At 40.6% G+C, this 16,832-nt stretch overlaps 1 protein-coding gene across 5 annotated transcripts in view; it reads right to left on the bottom strand.

Moving 5' to 3' along the window:
* Positions 1 to 16,832, bottom strand: part of B3GLCT (beta 3-glucosyltransferase) — a 198,115-nt gene that overhangs the window by 127,920 nt on the left and 53,363 nt on the right. For all 5 annotated transcript variants that reach the window (XR_009221164.1, XR_009221163.1, XM_058547957.1 and 2 more), the window contains exons 7-10: positions 13,525 to 13,661; positions 6,714 to 6,777; positions 1,994 to 2,113; positions 273 to 342 (exon numbers count right to left, since the gene is read on the bottom strand). Coding sequence is in view for 3 of the 5 variants with exons in the window: in XM_058547957.1 (XP_058403940.1) it covers positions 273 to 342; positions 1,994 to 2,113; positions 6,714 to 6,777; positions 13,525 to 13,661 (391 nt within the window). In the remaining 2 variants the exon portion in view is untranslated. The remainder of the gene's footprint in view (positions 1 to 272; positions 343 to 1,993; positions 2,114 to 6,713; positions 6,778 to 13,524; positions 13,662 to 16,832) is intronic.

Here is a 16,832-nt window from a genome sequence, read left to right as displayed (position 1 = left end):
AGATGCCACAGCTGAGTTTTCCATTTCCAATTTAAAATACTGCTCTAAATAGTACTTAGAAGGGCTATGACCACTTATGTTTCAATACAAAATTGTCTTTTCTAATTGACGTTGGTGATTAAAGTGGTGCGATGAGGAATACTCATTAAATAATTGCTTTCACTTCAATAACGTGTCATTATCCCTTTCTTGAGTGTACATCTGGCTTGTACGTTTTTAAAAGGCAGTTTAGATTTTACAAGTTCAATAAAAATGAATAACCCAAAACATACTTCTATCACCATGAAATTTCTTGCATGTTTTTACTGCAACAAAAATATCCTCCTTCTTCACTGGATTTCCCTAAAAAGACATGAAAAAATATATGCATATATGAGTCAATGTTATCTTAACTTCACACCCACATTATATCTCATTGCATGCTCTGGAGTTCAAATTTACCAGTGTCACGAATATCACACCTATTTTCAGGATTAAATTTTAGGGGAACAAAGGAACTGTAGTTCAGCTGACAACAAGGACTCACATCAGCCAGACCTGTGCGTGAATCTCAGCTCTGCCATTTACACTCGGTGTGTCATCTGGACCAGTTTCCTCAGCTCTCTGAACTTCAGGCTGCTCATTTAGAAAATGGGAATAGTAACCACCAGTAAGGCTGATTTATTACTACTATTTAGGAAGCACATCGTAGATACCCAATAAATGTTAGTTTTCTTCCTGTTCCTTTTTCCAGCTGGTGAAGATTTTGACAAAGGGAGAGAAGTAGGGGCATGTTTTAGTGCAAAATAAGAGAAGACTCCCTTTTGATGTTTAACGTATTTTTACGGCCCCTTTATTGTCTACCTAAGTCTAGGCTACAGCGATGTCTGTCCTCTGCCAAAGGTAGGATGACTTCAAACACCTGCGGGGTCCTGGAGCCCTGAGCTGGCTCCAGCCCAAGCTGATCACTCATACTAAAGGGGGCACATAGAGGTATTTGTGGACAACCCCAGGCCATGGATTGTTTCATGGGGTAGGGCGGTGTTCTGAGCCCTTTATCACCTGTCTTAGGCCTGTAATAATAGATCAATCATGACTCCTACATCATTTAGGGCCAGTTTACAGTGACATCTAACCACAGCTTTGTCATGTCACTCAAGGCACTAAGAGGTCAACCCCTCCAGATTCCCTAAAAGAGCATCAAAGAACAGCAAGCAAAATGTCTAGAAAGACAGGCTTTCCCCCTCAGGAACTGTGCAAACATTATAGAGTCTCTCCCATTGTTGCAATGTGAGTGTGAGTGTGTGTGTGTGTATGTGTACATATATTCATCTTTGAAAACGCAACACAGACTTCTGTGTGACTGACTTGAAAATAACAGACAGCATTTGAAAAATAAATATATTTTTCCTCCTGAGGAAGAACTGTTAACGACCCGGTGAGTTTCAGGGGTCTTCAGGCTCATCGGGGGGACTGGACCAAGGGTCTGCCATATGAAGTAAGTTTGTTCTGCAAGTTCTGGACTTTCAGGTGAGATCAAAGCAGGGTCACCGGCTGAGAGGGTAAAAGGGGTGGGGGCTTGAGGAGAAGGCTTAGGTATAATGGGAAATGCCTGAAATTGCCTTTCTAGGAAATGGAATAGATATTCCAATAGACACGTGTTCTAACATCAAGAGAAGAAATGATCCCAGGCACACTGGCTCTAAAGAGCTGGGGCTGGCAGTGCTGCACAAAGGCTCTGGAGTGAGACGTGCTGTCACAATCCTCACTGCCCGCCCTACGTGCCGTGGAACCCTGAGCAAGCACCTCTCAGTGCCTCTCTCTTCTCATGTGTACAATGGGTAACAACAGTGCTTACCTTATAGGGCTGTTATCAGTAGAAACATGGTATATGGTTCTTCCTTGGCACATAGCACATGTTGACTTTTTTCAGTATGTAAATGCTAGGACAACATTACGCACAGCATGTACACTTTCCTTTGATATGCAAGGAAGTTTTCCTTCTATGACTTACACAAAGTGGTAGAAAAGAATGGAAAGTGGTAGCACAGGAGGAGTCCACACCATCTGTACAAAACTCAGGCACTGGAGTAAGGGGAGGTCCATCGCCTTTGTCCCAGACGTAGAGGGCAATCTGTCACACAGCAGGAAACTGGCAATGAGTGAAAAACTCAACAACACCACAAGTAAACGGAGGCATGAAATATCTCAAGGGAAAGCAGACCACACCTTCTCTAGAGTATTAGACTGAACCATATCAATTTGTCAATATTCAATAGTTTTATTTTACTTACAAAAATAGTAATTCCGTGTAGAGCAATCTAATTGTTTATTAACAATAAACAATTAACTAAGAATCAATATTCTAACCTCCAAGATATTTCAAAGTTGTCATAAGCAATTTTAGGGAAGCTATTTTAGGGATTCTGAAACATCACAGAGAAAGATGAAAGAAAATATTATCATGATTCTGGTTTCCTGTAGTATGATAAGTGCATACCCTAACTAACTAACTTGCTAAAAACATTCAAAAATATTGGATAAAATATCTTTAAAATCATTTTAAATATATTGCTAAATTGGCACAAAAGTGTGGAACTTATGAGGACAAAAATACCAAAGTGAGAACCTGGAAAAAAGGGCTGCGAGGGTGGTTTTCCCCAGTAGGTACCAGATGAACTCTGGTTATGCTGTTTCTGATACGAGTTAAGAGAATAAAGCCTCTGACTCACCCAAGGTGTGGAGTGTCGAACAGCAAACCCCCACACAAAGTTGGGACCGGAGGCAAGATGGAGGGGAAAAATCATCTCCAATCTTTGAGATTTTGTAGCCAAAAGCCAGGCCTCCCTAATTTGTCATCTATATGGTCCAAAACACCTCTAACAGAGTAATTTAAAGTGGCCCCAAGTCAGGATAACCCTATAGCAGCAGGCAAAAGAAATGCAAATCCTTACGGAGGAACCTACAACCTTAACAGAGGGCCCCGAGGACTGCCACAGATCAAGTTTCAAAGGAGCAAGAATACTCAGAGAAAAACCACAAAGAAATGAGTTGATGAGCCAGCAGACACAGCTTAATCAGACATACAAGACTTCAGGGAGTGGAATTATCAAACAGATTATAAAATTACTATGTTTAATATATTTTGATAAAGAAAAGAAAAACCTTAAAACATGAGCAAAATTTTCATAAAAAAGATAATACAAAACAAGGCAAATTTGAAAAAGAAATGACTACAACTTCTAGAAATGAAAAAAGTAATTAAAGTGAAAAATTTAATGTTTAGGATAAACAGCATATTAAACACAGCTAATAAAAAATTAGAGAACTAAAAGATGAAGCCCCCAAAATTATCTGAAAAGCAGCACAGCAAGAAATACAGATGGAAAATGCAAAAGTTCAGACCCCGGCCTACATCTAAAGTTCCAGAAGGAAATAACAGAGAGAATGCGGATGAGAAAATAATTGAAAAGATAATGGCTGAGAATTTCCAAAAATTGCATAACAATCCTATTATAGAAAGGGCCAGTGAATCCTAAGCAGGATTAGAAAAAAAGAGTCTACATCCAGACATTTCCTAGTGAAACCAAAGAATACCAAAGACAAAGAAATAATCTTAAAAGCAGGCAGAGAGAAATGACAGATTACCTACAAAGGAACCCCATTAGACTGATGGTTGATTTCCCAACACTGCAGCTTTAACACAAGCCAGAACACAGTGGACTAACACCATTCTGATGAGAAAATGACCAACAATCCAGAATTGTATATACAATGTAACTATGTTTCAAGAACAAAGTTGAAATAAATATTTTTAAAGAGACAGAGGAGAACATACCCCGTGGCTAAAAGAAATTCTAAAGGATGTAGCTCAGGAAGAATAAAAATGATCCCAGCTGGTAAGTCTTAGAAGGAAGATGTAATAGTGAGCAAAGACACTGGCAAATACATGGTTAAGCTAATACAAATGTAAACTGCTTAAAGTAATGATAATATTTAAGTTGCAGGGTTAAAAATAAGACAGGATAGGGGCCGGCCCAGTGGCATAGTGGTTAAGTTTGCACACTCCACTTTGGCAGCCCAGGGTTCGCAGGTTCAGATCCTGGGCACAGACCTATGCACCGCTTATCAAGCCATGGTGTGGCAGGCGTCCCACATGTAAAGTAGAGGAAGATGGGCATGGATGTTAGCCCAGGGCCAATCTTCCTCAGCAAAAGAGGACAACTGGCAACAGACGTTAGCTCAGAGCTAATCTTCCTCAACAACAACAACAAAACAATGAAAATACTGAACAACAAGAGCATATGAATTGGTAGTTGGATAAGCAGAGTTAAATTATTCTACGGCCCCTGAACTTTCAGGATATTGGTTAATTAGCCATTGTTAGGTTAAGAATACATGTTAAAGTATTTAAAATAACCAATAAGGCACAGACATAGAGACTGAACTTCCAAAATAGCAGAGGAGGAAAAAAAAAAGCAATATAAAAAAGAAGAAAAACTAAGGGAAAACAAGGAAGTTTTAAAGAGAAAAAAATGGGGGAGAAAGGATAAAACAAAGTGTTAGAAATCAATTCAAATATATTAGTAACCATGATCAACATAAATGTAAATTCGCCATCTACTTTAAAGATAAGGACTGTCAAACTGGGAGGAAAAAAAGATACATCCTCTTTGAGAGAGATACATCTAAAATATGAGGACAGAAAAGGGTTGAAAGCAAAAGATGAAAAACAATTATGAAGCGAACATCAAAAAAAGCTAGTACAGAAATATTCATATCACCAAATTAAACATTAAGGCAAAGAGCATGACCAGAGATAAACTCACTAAGAAGATGTAACGATTCTAAATTTGAATGCATCTAATCAACATAGTCTCAGAGTATAAAAAGTAAGAGTTGGTAGTCCACAAGGAGACATTGTCAAATCCACCATTATTACAGAAGGTTTTCACATTCCTCCCTCAGTAAATGATAGATCAAGCAGACAAAACAAAAGAGGAAGGAAAGGAGGGAGGGAGGGAGGCAGAGAGAGAGGGAGGGAGGAAGGAAGGAAGGAGGGAAGATATCAAAAAAGCACACTATTAATTGTGCTTTAATAGATTAACCTATTGGGTTAAATCTATTTCTTCTTTAATCTAATAATATAACGAGAATATTATACCCCCCAAATTAGAGCATACGCATCCTTTTCTCCATTTATGAAAAGTGAACATGAACTAGGCCATAGAGCCTAAAAAACATTTCAAAACACTGTTATATAGACCACAATAATACTAAGTTAGACATCAGTAACAAAACACAGTAACAGTACAGACCAATATAGTGGGTCACAACGAAAAATGTATTTATTAAAGTGGGTCACAGTCAAAAAGCCTCTGCCCTAGAGAAACACTTGCAGATGATCATCATGACACACATCAAAAATACTCATAGAAGCAACGATCGTAATAGCATAAAACCAGAAGCAACCCAGAAGCCCACTACCAGGAGAATGGATAAATGAACTGCGGTAGAGTCACAGGACAGACTGCTACAGAAAGTGAAAATCAGTTCATCGGAGCTGCATGCATCAACATGGATGAGTTCCAAATTGGAACAACACTCATGGTACAATTCTGTTTATATAAAGTCCAGAGGATGCAAAACTACATAATATTCAGAGACACATTCATATGTTGTAAAATATGAAGAAAAAGGAGAGATAATTCAAGAAAGTGTTTACTCTGATGAAAGGAAGGGGACACACACACAGGTGGCCTCAAAGTGACTGGTAATGTTCTCTCTCTTAAGCCAAGTGGTGACTACATAGATACTTTGATCTTTATACCTTTCACATATGTTAGAAATATTCTTCTGTATGTATCCAATGTTTAATAGATTCCCAAACCTGGGTATCCATACCAGCTGACTTTCAATTAAAAATATCTAGGCAGACCCCAGCTTTCAACTAGTCATGCTTTCCTTTTTGTGGAGGAGGAGAATGATATTTTACATGTATATTTCTCTTCAAATAAGTTATTTCATCATTTAAAAACAACCGAGAAGTCTCTAAAAGTGTGCCCTTTTTGCTCTGGCAGGCTGCCAGCACTGCTGGACTGAGTTACATGTCAAGATGGACCCCAACGTCCTAAGATACAGATTGCTGCAGAGTGAAAGGCAGGTCTGTCTTAGGCAGTCAGATGTGCCCATGAATGAAATGCACCAAGAGACCTTCATGATGATTTAGGAATGATTCATGATGGGACACCCTCCACCTGCCTCCAGGATGATTGGTCACAGATGTGCACTAAATGCCAAGGGTTCTGGGGGTTCAGGATGGCATGCCACGGCGCCTGCTTGGGACCAACTGGCTCAACTCTGCTCCAGAGGGCGAAGCACAAAGACATGACGAAGGTGTATGTACAACCAAAGCACCAAAGAAGACCAGAGCTACTTTTAATGACATTTTTGCATGTTTTTAGCAATCCACCCCTGGACCCATCCACCTAGCTTTAAAAAAAAGAATTGAGAATAACAAGATGCCATCTTTTTCACTGCTCCTTCTCCACCTACATGACTAAAATGAGCCTAAAAGAGAAGGGCCTAATTCACCGGAGCGGAATTACCTTGGTGAGGAGAAGATGCATGTTGGTGGGAGGGGCTACACTGTGAGGGAACACAAAACACCTTTTATACCAAAAAACATGAATTCTTGATTACTAATACTTTTAACCAAACAAACCATGACATACCTCATGTTTTAAATCTATTGTAAAGTCAGATTTCAGGGATTCACTCTTTAATCTCTTGGTAAGCCTAGAAAACAGAGATAATTTGAGGGTTGTTTTTAAAACCAGAAGAAGTGTCAAACAAGAATAACACATTCTTGAGACATTCTAATGTTTGAAAACAGATGAAAGTACAAATGTTAAGATAAAAAAATGAGAGTTTAATTTTCTTGAGGCAAAGCACTGTGCAAAGGCAATTATCCGTTGACCAGGAAATGTTGCAAATGCAGCATTCATTATTTCAGCGTCTCGTAAAATATAATACGACACAATACAATAAATTAAATGCCTTAAAAAAAAAAGCCACAAAGTTTGTTGACTCCTGGTAATCCTTACACTAAATAATGACAGAGAAAGAAAAAGATAAGAAAAAGAGCTTGTATGACAGAGAAACAAAAGTTGCTACTTTTCAGTTTCCTACTTTTAATAACCCAAATGAATTATAGCTTGTGGAGTTTCTAGGGGGAGGCAGTGTGTTGTTTCGGGGAAGAATAACAGTTTGATTTCAAGTCATTTTCTTGCTTAAAAAATTTTCGATGGGCCAGCCCCGTGGCTTAGCGGTTAAGTGCACGTGCTCTGCTACTGGGGGCCCGGGTTCGGATCCTGGGCGCGCACCGACACACAGCTTCTCTGACCATGCTGAGGCCGCGTCCCACATACAGCAACTAGAAGGATGTGCAACTATGACATACAACTATCTACTGGGGCTTTGGGGAAGAAAAAAAGGAGGAGGATTGGCAATAGATGTTAGCTCAGAGCCAGTCTTCCTCAGCAAAAAGAGGAGGATTAGCATGGATGTTAACTCAGGGCTGATCTCCCTCACCAAAAAAAAAAAAAAAAAAAAAAATCTTCGATGGCTCCTTTCAATGCAGAATAAAGCTCCAATCCCCTGGGCCCAGCCTTGAGAGCCCCACCACTCCGTCCACCATCCCTCCACACTCCTGCCCACTGTTCTCTCCTGCTGCTCATCTGCCTGGTACACCTGCACCCAACCTGTACTTGGAAATTCTTCTTCAAGACCAAACTCCCAGGCAGCTTCTCTGTCAAACTGTTCCAGACTTGCCCACCAGAACAAATGGAAACTCCTTTGCTCCTAGAGCAGGAAGCACAGCCCCACTAGCTTTATCACACGCATTATAATCCATTGTGTCCCTCTGCACTACACCTTCTTTGTATCACCAGCACTGCCCACCGTGCCTGGCCAAAGGGAGCACTCAGTGAGCGGCCTTCCAGGATGAGGGCAATATAGTCCTGGATTCCAAGCTGAGTGAGGTAGAATTACATACTTACCAAGACCACTGAAGTACCACATGGTTCTATATTTGTTACACGGTTGGAGACTAGACCATCAATTTCAAATACAAACCTCCTAATACATATTTTAACTACAAAGAAATAATAATGATTTAAAAAGGAAAAGTAGTAATAAATTTCAAAAATCTTTAATGACTTTTTAGCCTGGTTGAGCCACAAAGGTTTCTTTAAAAATTTATTTCTAACTAGAGGAAAGATAAAGAAGGAGGACGCAGGTTATAATCTATGTTTAGGTATAAAGCATTGGTCTAATGGTTGATATTAACGTAGCCTGGTGGCAGATAGCTTCAAAAGAAGCCTCATGTAATCTCTGTCACATTCCTCTCAACACCTGCCTGCGGATGTGAGAGCAGGAGTATGTGAGGACACATAAAGAGCTTGTGTCCTCAGATACATTCTCGATTTATATGAAGAGAAAATATCTGCCCCGACATGGAATCTTGTCCACTTTGAATTCTGCTCAGTTGGAGCCAGTTTTTATAAATAAACTACATCAAGGTAACTTTGGAATTTGGACTCATACCAAGTGCCTTCAAAATCTGATCAGACCACATTCAGACTCCAAAGACAGAAAAAGTCATACCTGGGCTGACTGCCACAGGCAAGGAACACAAAGTGGTGATCAGAATCCAATGGCATGTGACACCCCTTGTTAGATGGCCATGCTTCACGGGCCTCTTTTTAATCAACAATAAACACCTCTGAATTGTTGCCCTAAATATGCTCTCTAATTTTTTGTGACTTTTTAAGTTTCTTTCTCATTCGATTCCTGAAAATTTTTCTTGGGGGGAAACCTCGAAGGGGGAAAAAGTGAAGACTACTGACAGAGCTTCTTTAAGATGGAAAATGACTGATTTGAGGACAGAAAAATATGTGCACTGACATTTTTCAGGGGCTGTGTCTAGCCGCCTGTGGAGTCTACCATAACCAAGTGAGGGTCACCTCAACATCACGAACTTCCTGTGATGAGTCAGCCTTATGTGACAGCCCAAGCCTAAGTCAGTCACCCTGCAAACGTGTTCAAGTTCTAAAAGTGTGCAGGGAGTTCATCTCACTGAAAAGGCAAGTCCCAGTAGTGAGAACTAGATTTCATTTTTCTATACACCAAGCAAGACAGCACAAGGGTTTTTCAAATGCTAATTTCAGTAACCAACCGTGCCAAAAAAACAATTAAGGTCAGAAATTCCAATTACCTAGAAAGAATATTTCCTCATTAAATATTCAGTTCCTGGCAAATATGACATTTGATATTCAGCTTTCCGATATTTAGAAGGTGTTAAGTCATGTCCCAATAACAGTTCTAATGACACGACCAGCTAGACTGGAAACTTGCGACAGACATAGTGCCCCTTCAACTCTGTAACAGGAAAACCTCCTAGCTGACTTCTCGAGTCCCACTTGGGAGCCAGTCAACAGAGCAAGATATTGAAGGAAATCTAGATAAGGTTTGCTGGTGGAAAAACAACAGAAAAAACCAGTAACAGCGTTCTGTTACCTGTAATAACACAATGAGACAAAGGGAATTGACATTCCTATAGTGGGCACTGTTGATTGACTACACAATACAGAGCTTCCCCTTCATTCTTCCTAAGAGAATTCTGATTTTGATTCATTATTGAGCCCAATAAATAGGCTCCAGAGTCAGAATTAGTTTGATCCCAACCAAAGCACTGAAATTTCCTGGCAACTGTGAATGGTCCAGGGGTTGGCACGTGCCTGAAGCTGACTCAATCAACTTCAATGGGACAAGACCCAACTAGAGACTGAGGATAAGCACTTACATTCCATGATTAGAGAGGTTCTCTATTGACAGACATAAATAAGAAAATGTAGCCCTTATTGCCTTGAAACCATAAAGGGAACCAGATTTAGGATGAAGTGATGCTGTATACCAAGCAGGAGAGACAGAACCAGCGTCCTCAATAACACTGTTGACTCCTGCATCAACCAACCACAGACCTCACCTTCCAATTACAGTCATAATATTTCCTTAATCCAGCACGCTAACTGATACAGTTCCGAATAACAGAAGGAAATAAAGTCAGCACATTAGCTTTGAAACTGGGAAAAACCAACTGGGAAGATCCAATTTTGCAATTGATGGGGCTAACTGATACTTTATGCCTCCTTAAGTTGTAAGTATAATACCGATTTCTTAAAGAATAAATTAAGAATCTCCTATTAGAAAGCCATTTTAAAATGTATCCTGGCCACAAGACAGTAGCTATGCTAGATGGGTTATATCATTTTGTTTGTTTGATTACTTGTCTGTATCACAAGAAAAAGGAAATACAGTCTAAGATAACTAGAATTTTGAATTTGGTGCTAGGGTAGAGCCTACATTTTTATTTTGTTTTGTTTTTGCTGGCAGGGGAAAAGGAGGGGAGGCTGGGAGAAGACCACGGATATTAATTAACTACAAACATTCTACAGTTTGTTGGTAATGGCTCAATGTTGGGAAAGCAGATGACACTGAATGCAGAAGGTTAAGTGATGCCTCACTCCTCTCTCATGTCAGAGTTATGGGGAAAGCACTGGAAATTTTCTGAACTTATGCAAAAGATTAGTCTTTTGGGCCCAATTCCCTTAGCCATAGTTCCCTACACACCTTACTGCAGTGACATGAGGCCCTCAGTTCTCTCTCATATCTCAATAGAAAATATTGTTAAGCTTGACCAGAAATGGAGTAAGCTGGCACTTGTCAATAGATGTTCTCAATGACCTCATAAACACAATAAGGAAGAGAATCACGTGTCTGTGGGACTACTTCTACAGAATGCCAGGTAACGCAAAACATATAAAGTCTCCCCTTAACAAGGGTAATATCTTGACTAATATCTGCACAACTACAGCCCCAGTTCACAAGCCCCTGGCAGTTAGTCACATGGCGAGAATGAGTTAGTTATAAGATGAGCATAAGCCAGAGCCAGTAGAACCTGCCAGGACTTCGGTTCCTCTACAATGTATGAGCAGTGAGGCCAGAAGGTGGAATTCATAGACCCAAGAGGTTTTATAGAACAGATTATGCTTTAATGCCAGCATACCAAGCAATAAGAGTTGGACTAAACTGTCCTATAAAAGGATACTAGGAGTCAAAGGCGTGTTCAAGACAGATCACTTCCATCCACGTGGTTTAAAAAATAAGTCAAAAGAGAAGTAAGAATTAACAGTTACTTCTTACACCTAACTCAATAAAAGGGTAATTGCATTCAGCATCAAGAAGTCTCCAAGAAGGTCCTTGCTGGACAAGGAAACTGGGATGGGATGGAGGAAGGTGAAACTCTTTGGATGACCAGGATCTGCCTCTAGCATGAGAGGCCTCCTGGATCAGAGGGGAGGGATGGAGAAAGAAGGTTACACTGGCTTCAGAGAAATCGTTATATCCCGAGGCTTGCTGTATAGGGTCTTTGTAGGTCTGTTGGTTTCCTCGTTAGCCCGGGGGAAAGAAGGCACTGCCTGTACTCAGCGTACGTCACAGGACAGGTTATAGCTGTACTTGTCTCTCAAGGGACTTAGCTGGTTCTCCAAGGAATGGTAGAGAAATAGACTTATGAAGAGTTTACCCCAAGTCAGCGAAACCACAGCCACCCGGGACCTCTGCAGAGAAGCCAGCCCAAATAATTCCATGCTATGAAGCAAAGAGAGTAAGGATGAACTAGAGGAAGGCTGCTGCTGCTGCAGGAGGCAGGAAGAATCCTGAAGGGACAAGGAACAGCGCCTCAGCCTGGGACATGCCGCTTACAGCATCTCTAGAGTCCAGGCTAAACAAAGGTAGCTGAGCCGGCCCCAAACTCAGGCTGCTGGACACAGCGGGAAAAGAGTGTCCTGGGAACGTCTGGTCTTCAGGCTGCAGCAAATCCAAGCTTAATCAACTTGAGAATAAACATGACCCTGGCCTGCTGAGATAGAACACATCCTCCTCACTCCTACAGAGAGCAAAGCCAGGCAAACCAGCAGAGGGTGAGAAGGGAATGAAGACTCTCTCTTCTCGTCTCCCCTCCCCTTCCATCTCAACCCTTCCAAGAATGGAGCAGGGAAAATGTGCAGATTCTCCTAGGCATGCTTGGTACAGGCTGGGAGCAGGGCACCCTTGCCCAGCGGTCTCAGGACTGAGTCAAGGTTTTTAGTTGGAGATAACACAATCCACTCTGGCCAGTTTAAGCACAGAGTACATTTCTTAAGGCATACAGATAGCTCACAGAATTACTGGAAAGTCTGCATAAAGAGACTCCAGGCTGAGATTCCAAGAACAACCCCAGATCACACCACAGGAATGGGTGGTCAGGGAGCTGTGTGGCCTCTACCACCATCAGGAAGCTGCTACATCAAGAAGCCACTGTCTCAGCTGCCAGCCCTCAAATGACCCCTCCTCCATAATGATCTCTCAAGCCAAATGCATTGTCCCCCATGCATTTGGGGACCCCCATGCACTGTCTCCTCCCCCACATAACTCAATTCCCCAAAAGATTTTTCAGCAGCCCATCCACCTACTGGGACCTACCTCACATAGCGCATAGCGGTCCTCTAGTAGCAAGGAGGGCTGGACAACATAGGGTTCTGTTGCTGTTGTCAGGTTTTGGATTCTACATTAGGAAAGAGGCTATTACACTGCAAGGAACTTTCAAATGTCAAGGGAGTGGTCAAGAAGTTTTGGCCAGCCACAAACAACAAGGCGTCCACTACCTTGTATATCTACAATGGGCCAAAAAGTTTTTCAAGCCTCCAAACCCTAGAAACAGCACAGTTAACGTAAGAAATAAAAGAAACTCTTTCATCTTTGAAGATAAAAAGGCTACAACTGCTTTATCAACTTTCCATTCTCTAAAGAACAAAAACACATAATAATTAATCTGAAGTATTCAGATTAAGAGAGAGCCTCTCAACAACCATATTTCTCCTGAATTACAACTTACCTTCACTTTTCACATCTAAAAAAAGCATTATTGCGATCATACACACAAATAGCTAGGTATGAATACCCATATGAATGCCTTCAGGTAGCTGTCCCTCCTGCCTGGCCCATGTTTCAACATGTATACCTGTGTACACAATTAGCCGTCAACTCCGAAGCCCAGGCATGTTACTGATTCATTTTCTTACTGATGATCAAAGTCACACCTATAGCTAACTAGGTCCATTAACAATAGTGGTAACACTTCTGGGTGAGTTCTCGGAGCACTCCTGTGCCCTCCCTTAGTCTCACAATTTATTATGCACCTTATTCTGCAGGTGAGTAAGAGGAAGTACAGAGAGGCTGCGTGATCAGTCTGAGGGGACTAGTAAGTGACTGAGCAGAAGCAAGAACCCTCGGGTGTGCGGCCCCTGCTCCAGGTCTTTCCACTCTACCGCACACCGCCTCTGGCTGAAAAACTCTCTTGAGATGCATCAATTACAATACTCAGAGAAATAAAAGTTGATCCACACACACAAAAAAACAAAGAAAAGTCTAATAAATTCTTACTTGTTTACAAGTGGAATACTAAGGGCCCAGCCAGCAGCAAAGTCTGGATATTTAAAAACTGTAGGATTTTCAGAAAAGGCATAATGGTGAATTATCGTAGATTCTTCATCATGTAATGCTTTTCCTAAAAACCATTCCTGTTAAATAAAGATATAAAATGTCATTTTTTTAAAAAGCCATTTCATGTAAGACCAAAAACAAAGTCACATCATTAGTTTTAGTTAAATATTCTGGGTAACAGAGAATTAGCACAGATTATATATTTTTAAAAAATCTTAACAAAACTATAATTAATATTCATATTATAATGAACATAGCATAATCTTTGTTTATAAGGAGAGTAATTTAATATCATATCATCAGGATGAATGAAATGTTAGTCATTATATCATATATAAAAGTGGTAATTTATAGAATATTCCATATAAAAATACTATTAAGGCAACAAAAACAGTGCTCCTTTATGACCCCACGAGGTTTGCAAAGAAGAATTTGAAAAATTCCTTCCAAATCAGTGCCTATTTTATTCATTTATTCATTCAATTAACACTTATTATTAATTGTTATCAATTAACATTTAACATTTATTCCACACTGGCAGGAACATAGCTACATGATAGTGGGGAGACAGAAAATAAGCAAGTAAATAAAGTAAGTTCAGATAGTGATTGCAATGTGCTATGATGAAAATAAAACAGAGTGACTGGGACTGCCCCGGAAAGAGAGGGAAACCTCTTCTGAGGTAACGATCCAACTGAGAGGAGACAACAAGGAGCCAGCTATGCACAAATCTGGGGAAGAGCAGGCAAGGCAGTTAACACAAAGTCTCCAAGGTGGGAAAAAGCTTGATACATTCGATGAAAAAAAGAGTCCAGTGTGGCTAGAATACACTGAGTGTGGGGAAACATGGTATGAAAGAGAGAGGCAGGAGACAGACCAGGGGGGTTCTAGATGCCAGTGGAAAGCAACACAGACTTTATTCTAGTCACAATGGAAGATTTCCACTTGTGGCCACAACAGAATAGCCTGGACCAGACCTACTTTCTCACCGAGAACAAGTATAAAAGCTGGAGAAAATACTTAATGCAAATGATTTGCATGAATGCATCAGAAAACAACAAAGACAGAGAGGATGTGAGGGCTAATACCCCAGAGGGAAGGGAAGCCCATCCCTGGGAACCCCATATTTACCTCCTTTTACCCTCAAGGAATTGGCTGGTTCCCAGAGCAGAGAAAAGCACAGAACAGAAAGCAGCAGCTGATGGCTTCTGCAGACTCACTGGACTGAGAGAGGTTAGAGCTGGAGGCCGCTAAGAAGGTAGAGATTTAAGAGGATCCCAGAGAAGTGAGGCCAAAATTCGGCATATAATTTCCCTTCAACTCCTAGCCAGCACAAAAACCAAAGGGAAAAACCACAAACCAAGTGGAAAGCAGCAGTGGAGAGGCTAAAGCTGAGCAAAGACTTCAGCAGAGGTGCTGGGGAGCCCAAGGCTGAAACCCACCCTGAAACTCTATCAGGGTGGAAAGGGGTCTAGGAGTACGGGCAGTCTGTAAATAGACCTACCCAAACAAGGTCTACAACCCAGAAGAATATTAAATCCTACTGTAGGAAGGGATATCATCATAGCCTCTTTAATTTTTCACATAAAATATCTGACATTTAGTGGAAAAGTACCAGGCATGCCAAGAAACAAGACCAGACCAAAAACAAATGAGAAATAGAAAGACATGCATAGATAAATCCGATTTTGCAGCTATCAAAAAATAACTAATTTGGATACTTAAGAAAATAGACAAAAAGATGAAGAATTTTACCAAAGAACTAGAACACACAAACAAGAGTCAAATGGAAATTCTGAAACTGAAAAATGCAATAACTGAAATTAGGATTCAAGAGGCTATTAGACACAAGCAAATAGAGGATTAGTGGCCTAAAAAGTAAGTCAGAAAAAATATCCAGATTGATGCACAACAAAGAAAACAAAAGGAAGAAAATACAGAAAAGAGCATAAGAGCAACATGGGACACACTGAAAAGGTCTAAAAATACACGAAATTGGAAGCCCAGAATACGAAGAGAAAAAGAATGGAACTGAATCAATATTTGAAGAAATACAGGCTTAGAATCTTCTAAACGGACAAAAGTCATCAAGCCATAGATTCATGAAGCTCTATAAACTGCAATCAAGAAAAATACAAAGAAAACCACACATAGGCATATGTTGGTTAAAAAGCAAAGATAGAGAAAATCTTAAAAGTAGATCGGGGGAGGGGTGTACACATTTCTTTCAAAGGAGCAAAAACAAGACATATAGTTGACTTTTCAAGAGAATGTGAAAGACACAGGAACAACATCTTTACGGTGGTAGAAGAAAATTACTGCCAACCTAAAATGCTATATCTAGTGAAACTATCTTAGGTGGAACGGGAAACAACTGGAAGTTTTTGAGCAGGTCAGTGTTATGATCTGAATTACAGAGAGGGTAGATTATTAGGATGGCAAAGAGTAGAAACCAGGAGACCAGCTAGGAGGCTCTCATAATGGTCAAGGCAAGAGATGATGCTAGCCTGGACCAGAGTGACAGTGTTAAATGTGGAGAGAAGATGGATGAGAGATGTACTGTGGAGGCAGACTCAACTGGATATTCCAACATGGGGTTTGGGGGGGAGAGGAATCAATCATGAGTTCTAGGTTCCTTAAATGAACTGAATAGACGGTGATGCATTTCTGAGATGAGGAAGACTGAAGATGGGAGACGTTTAAAGGGGCATCCAGAGTTCAGTTTTGAACATGCTGAGTTCAAGGTTCCTATTAGATAAGTAGAGGTAATAAGCAGGCAGTTTAGTGTAGGAGTAGGGAGCACATGGCTCACTCCCTCGGTTCCTTCACACTCTGCACAAATGTGACCTGATCAGTGAGGTATTCCCTGAATGCCCTATATAGAATAGTAAGCTCACCCCCAATCTATCCTTCTTATTCTGCTTTATTTTTCTCCATAGCATTTATTACCATCTGACATATTATTTGCAGTTTTGCTTATTACCTATCTCCCCTGTAACAAGAACATCCCCTCCAGTGGGCAGAGATGTTGTCCATTTTGCTCACTGCTGTTTCCTGGTATACCTAACATGTAATAAGTACTCAATATTTTTTTCTTAAAAGAATGGAGTAAGCCCAGGAGAACTTGAAAAGGCAACTATCCCTATCAAAGAAACTAAAGCATTTATGGGGCCAGCCTGGGGGCATAGTGGTTAAGTTCGCGCACTCCACTTCGGTGGCCCGGGGTTCACGGGTTTGGATCCCGGGCA

Source organism: Diceros bicornis, chromosome 9 (assembly GCF_020826845.1).
Source record: "Diceros bicornis minor isolate mBicDic1 chromosome 9, mDicBic1.mat.cur, whole genome shotgun sequence".
Taxonomy (NCBI): Eukaryota; Metazoa; Chordata; class Mammalia; order Perissodactyla; family Rhinocerotidae; genus Diceros; species Diceros bicornis.
This window is presented reverse-complemented; position numbering and strand designations above follow the sequence as displayed.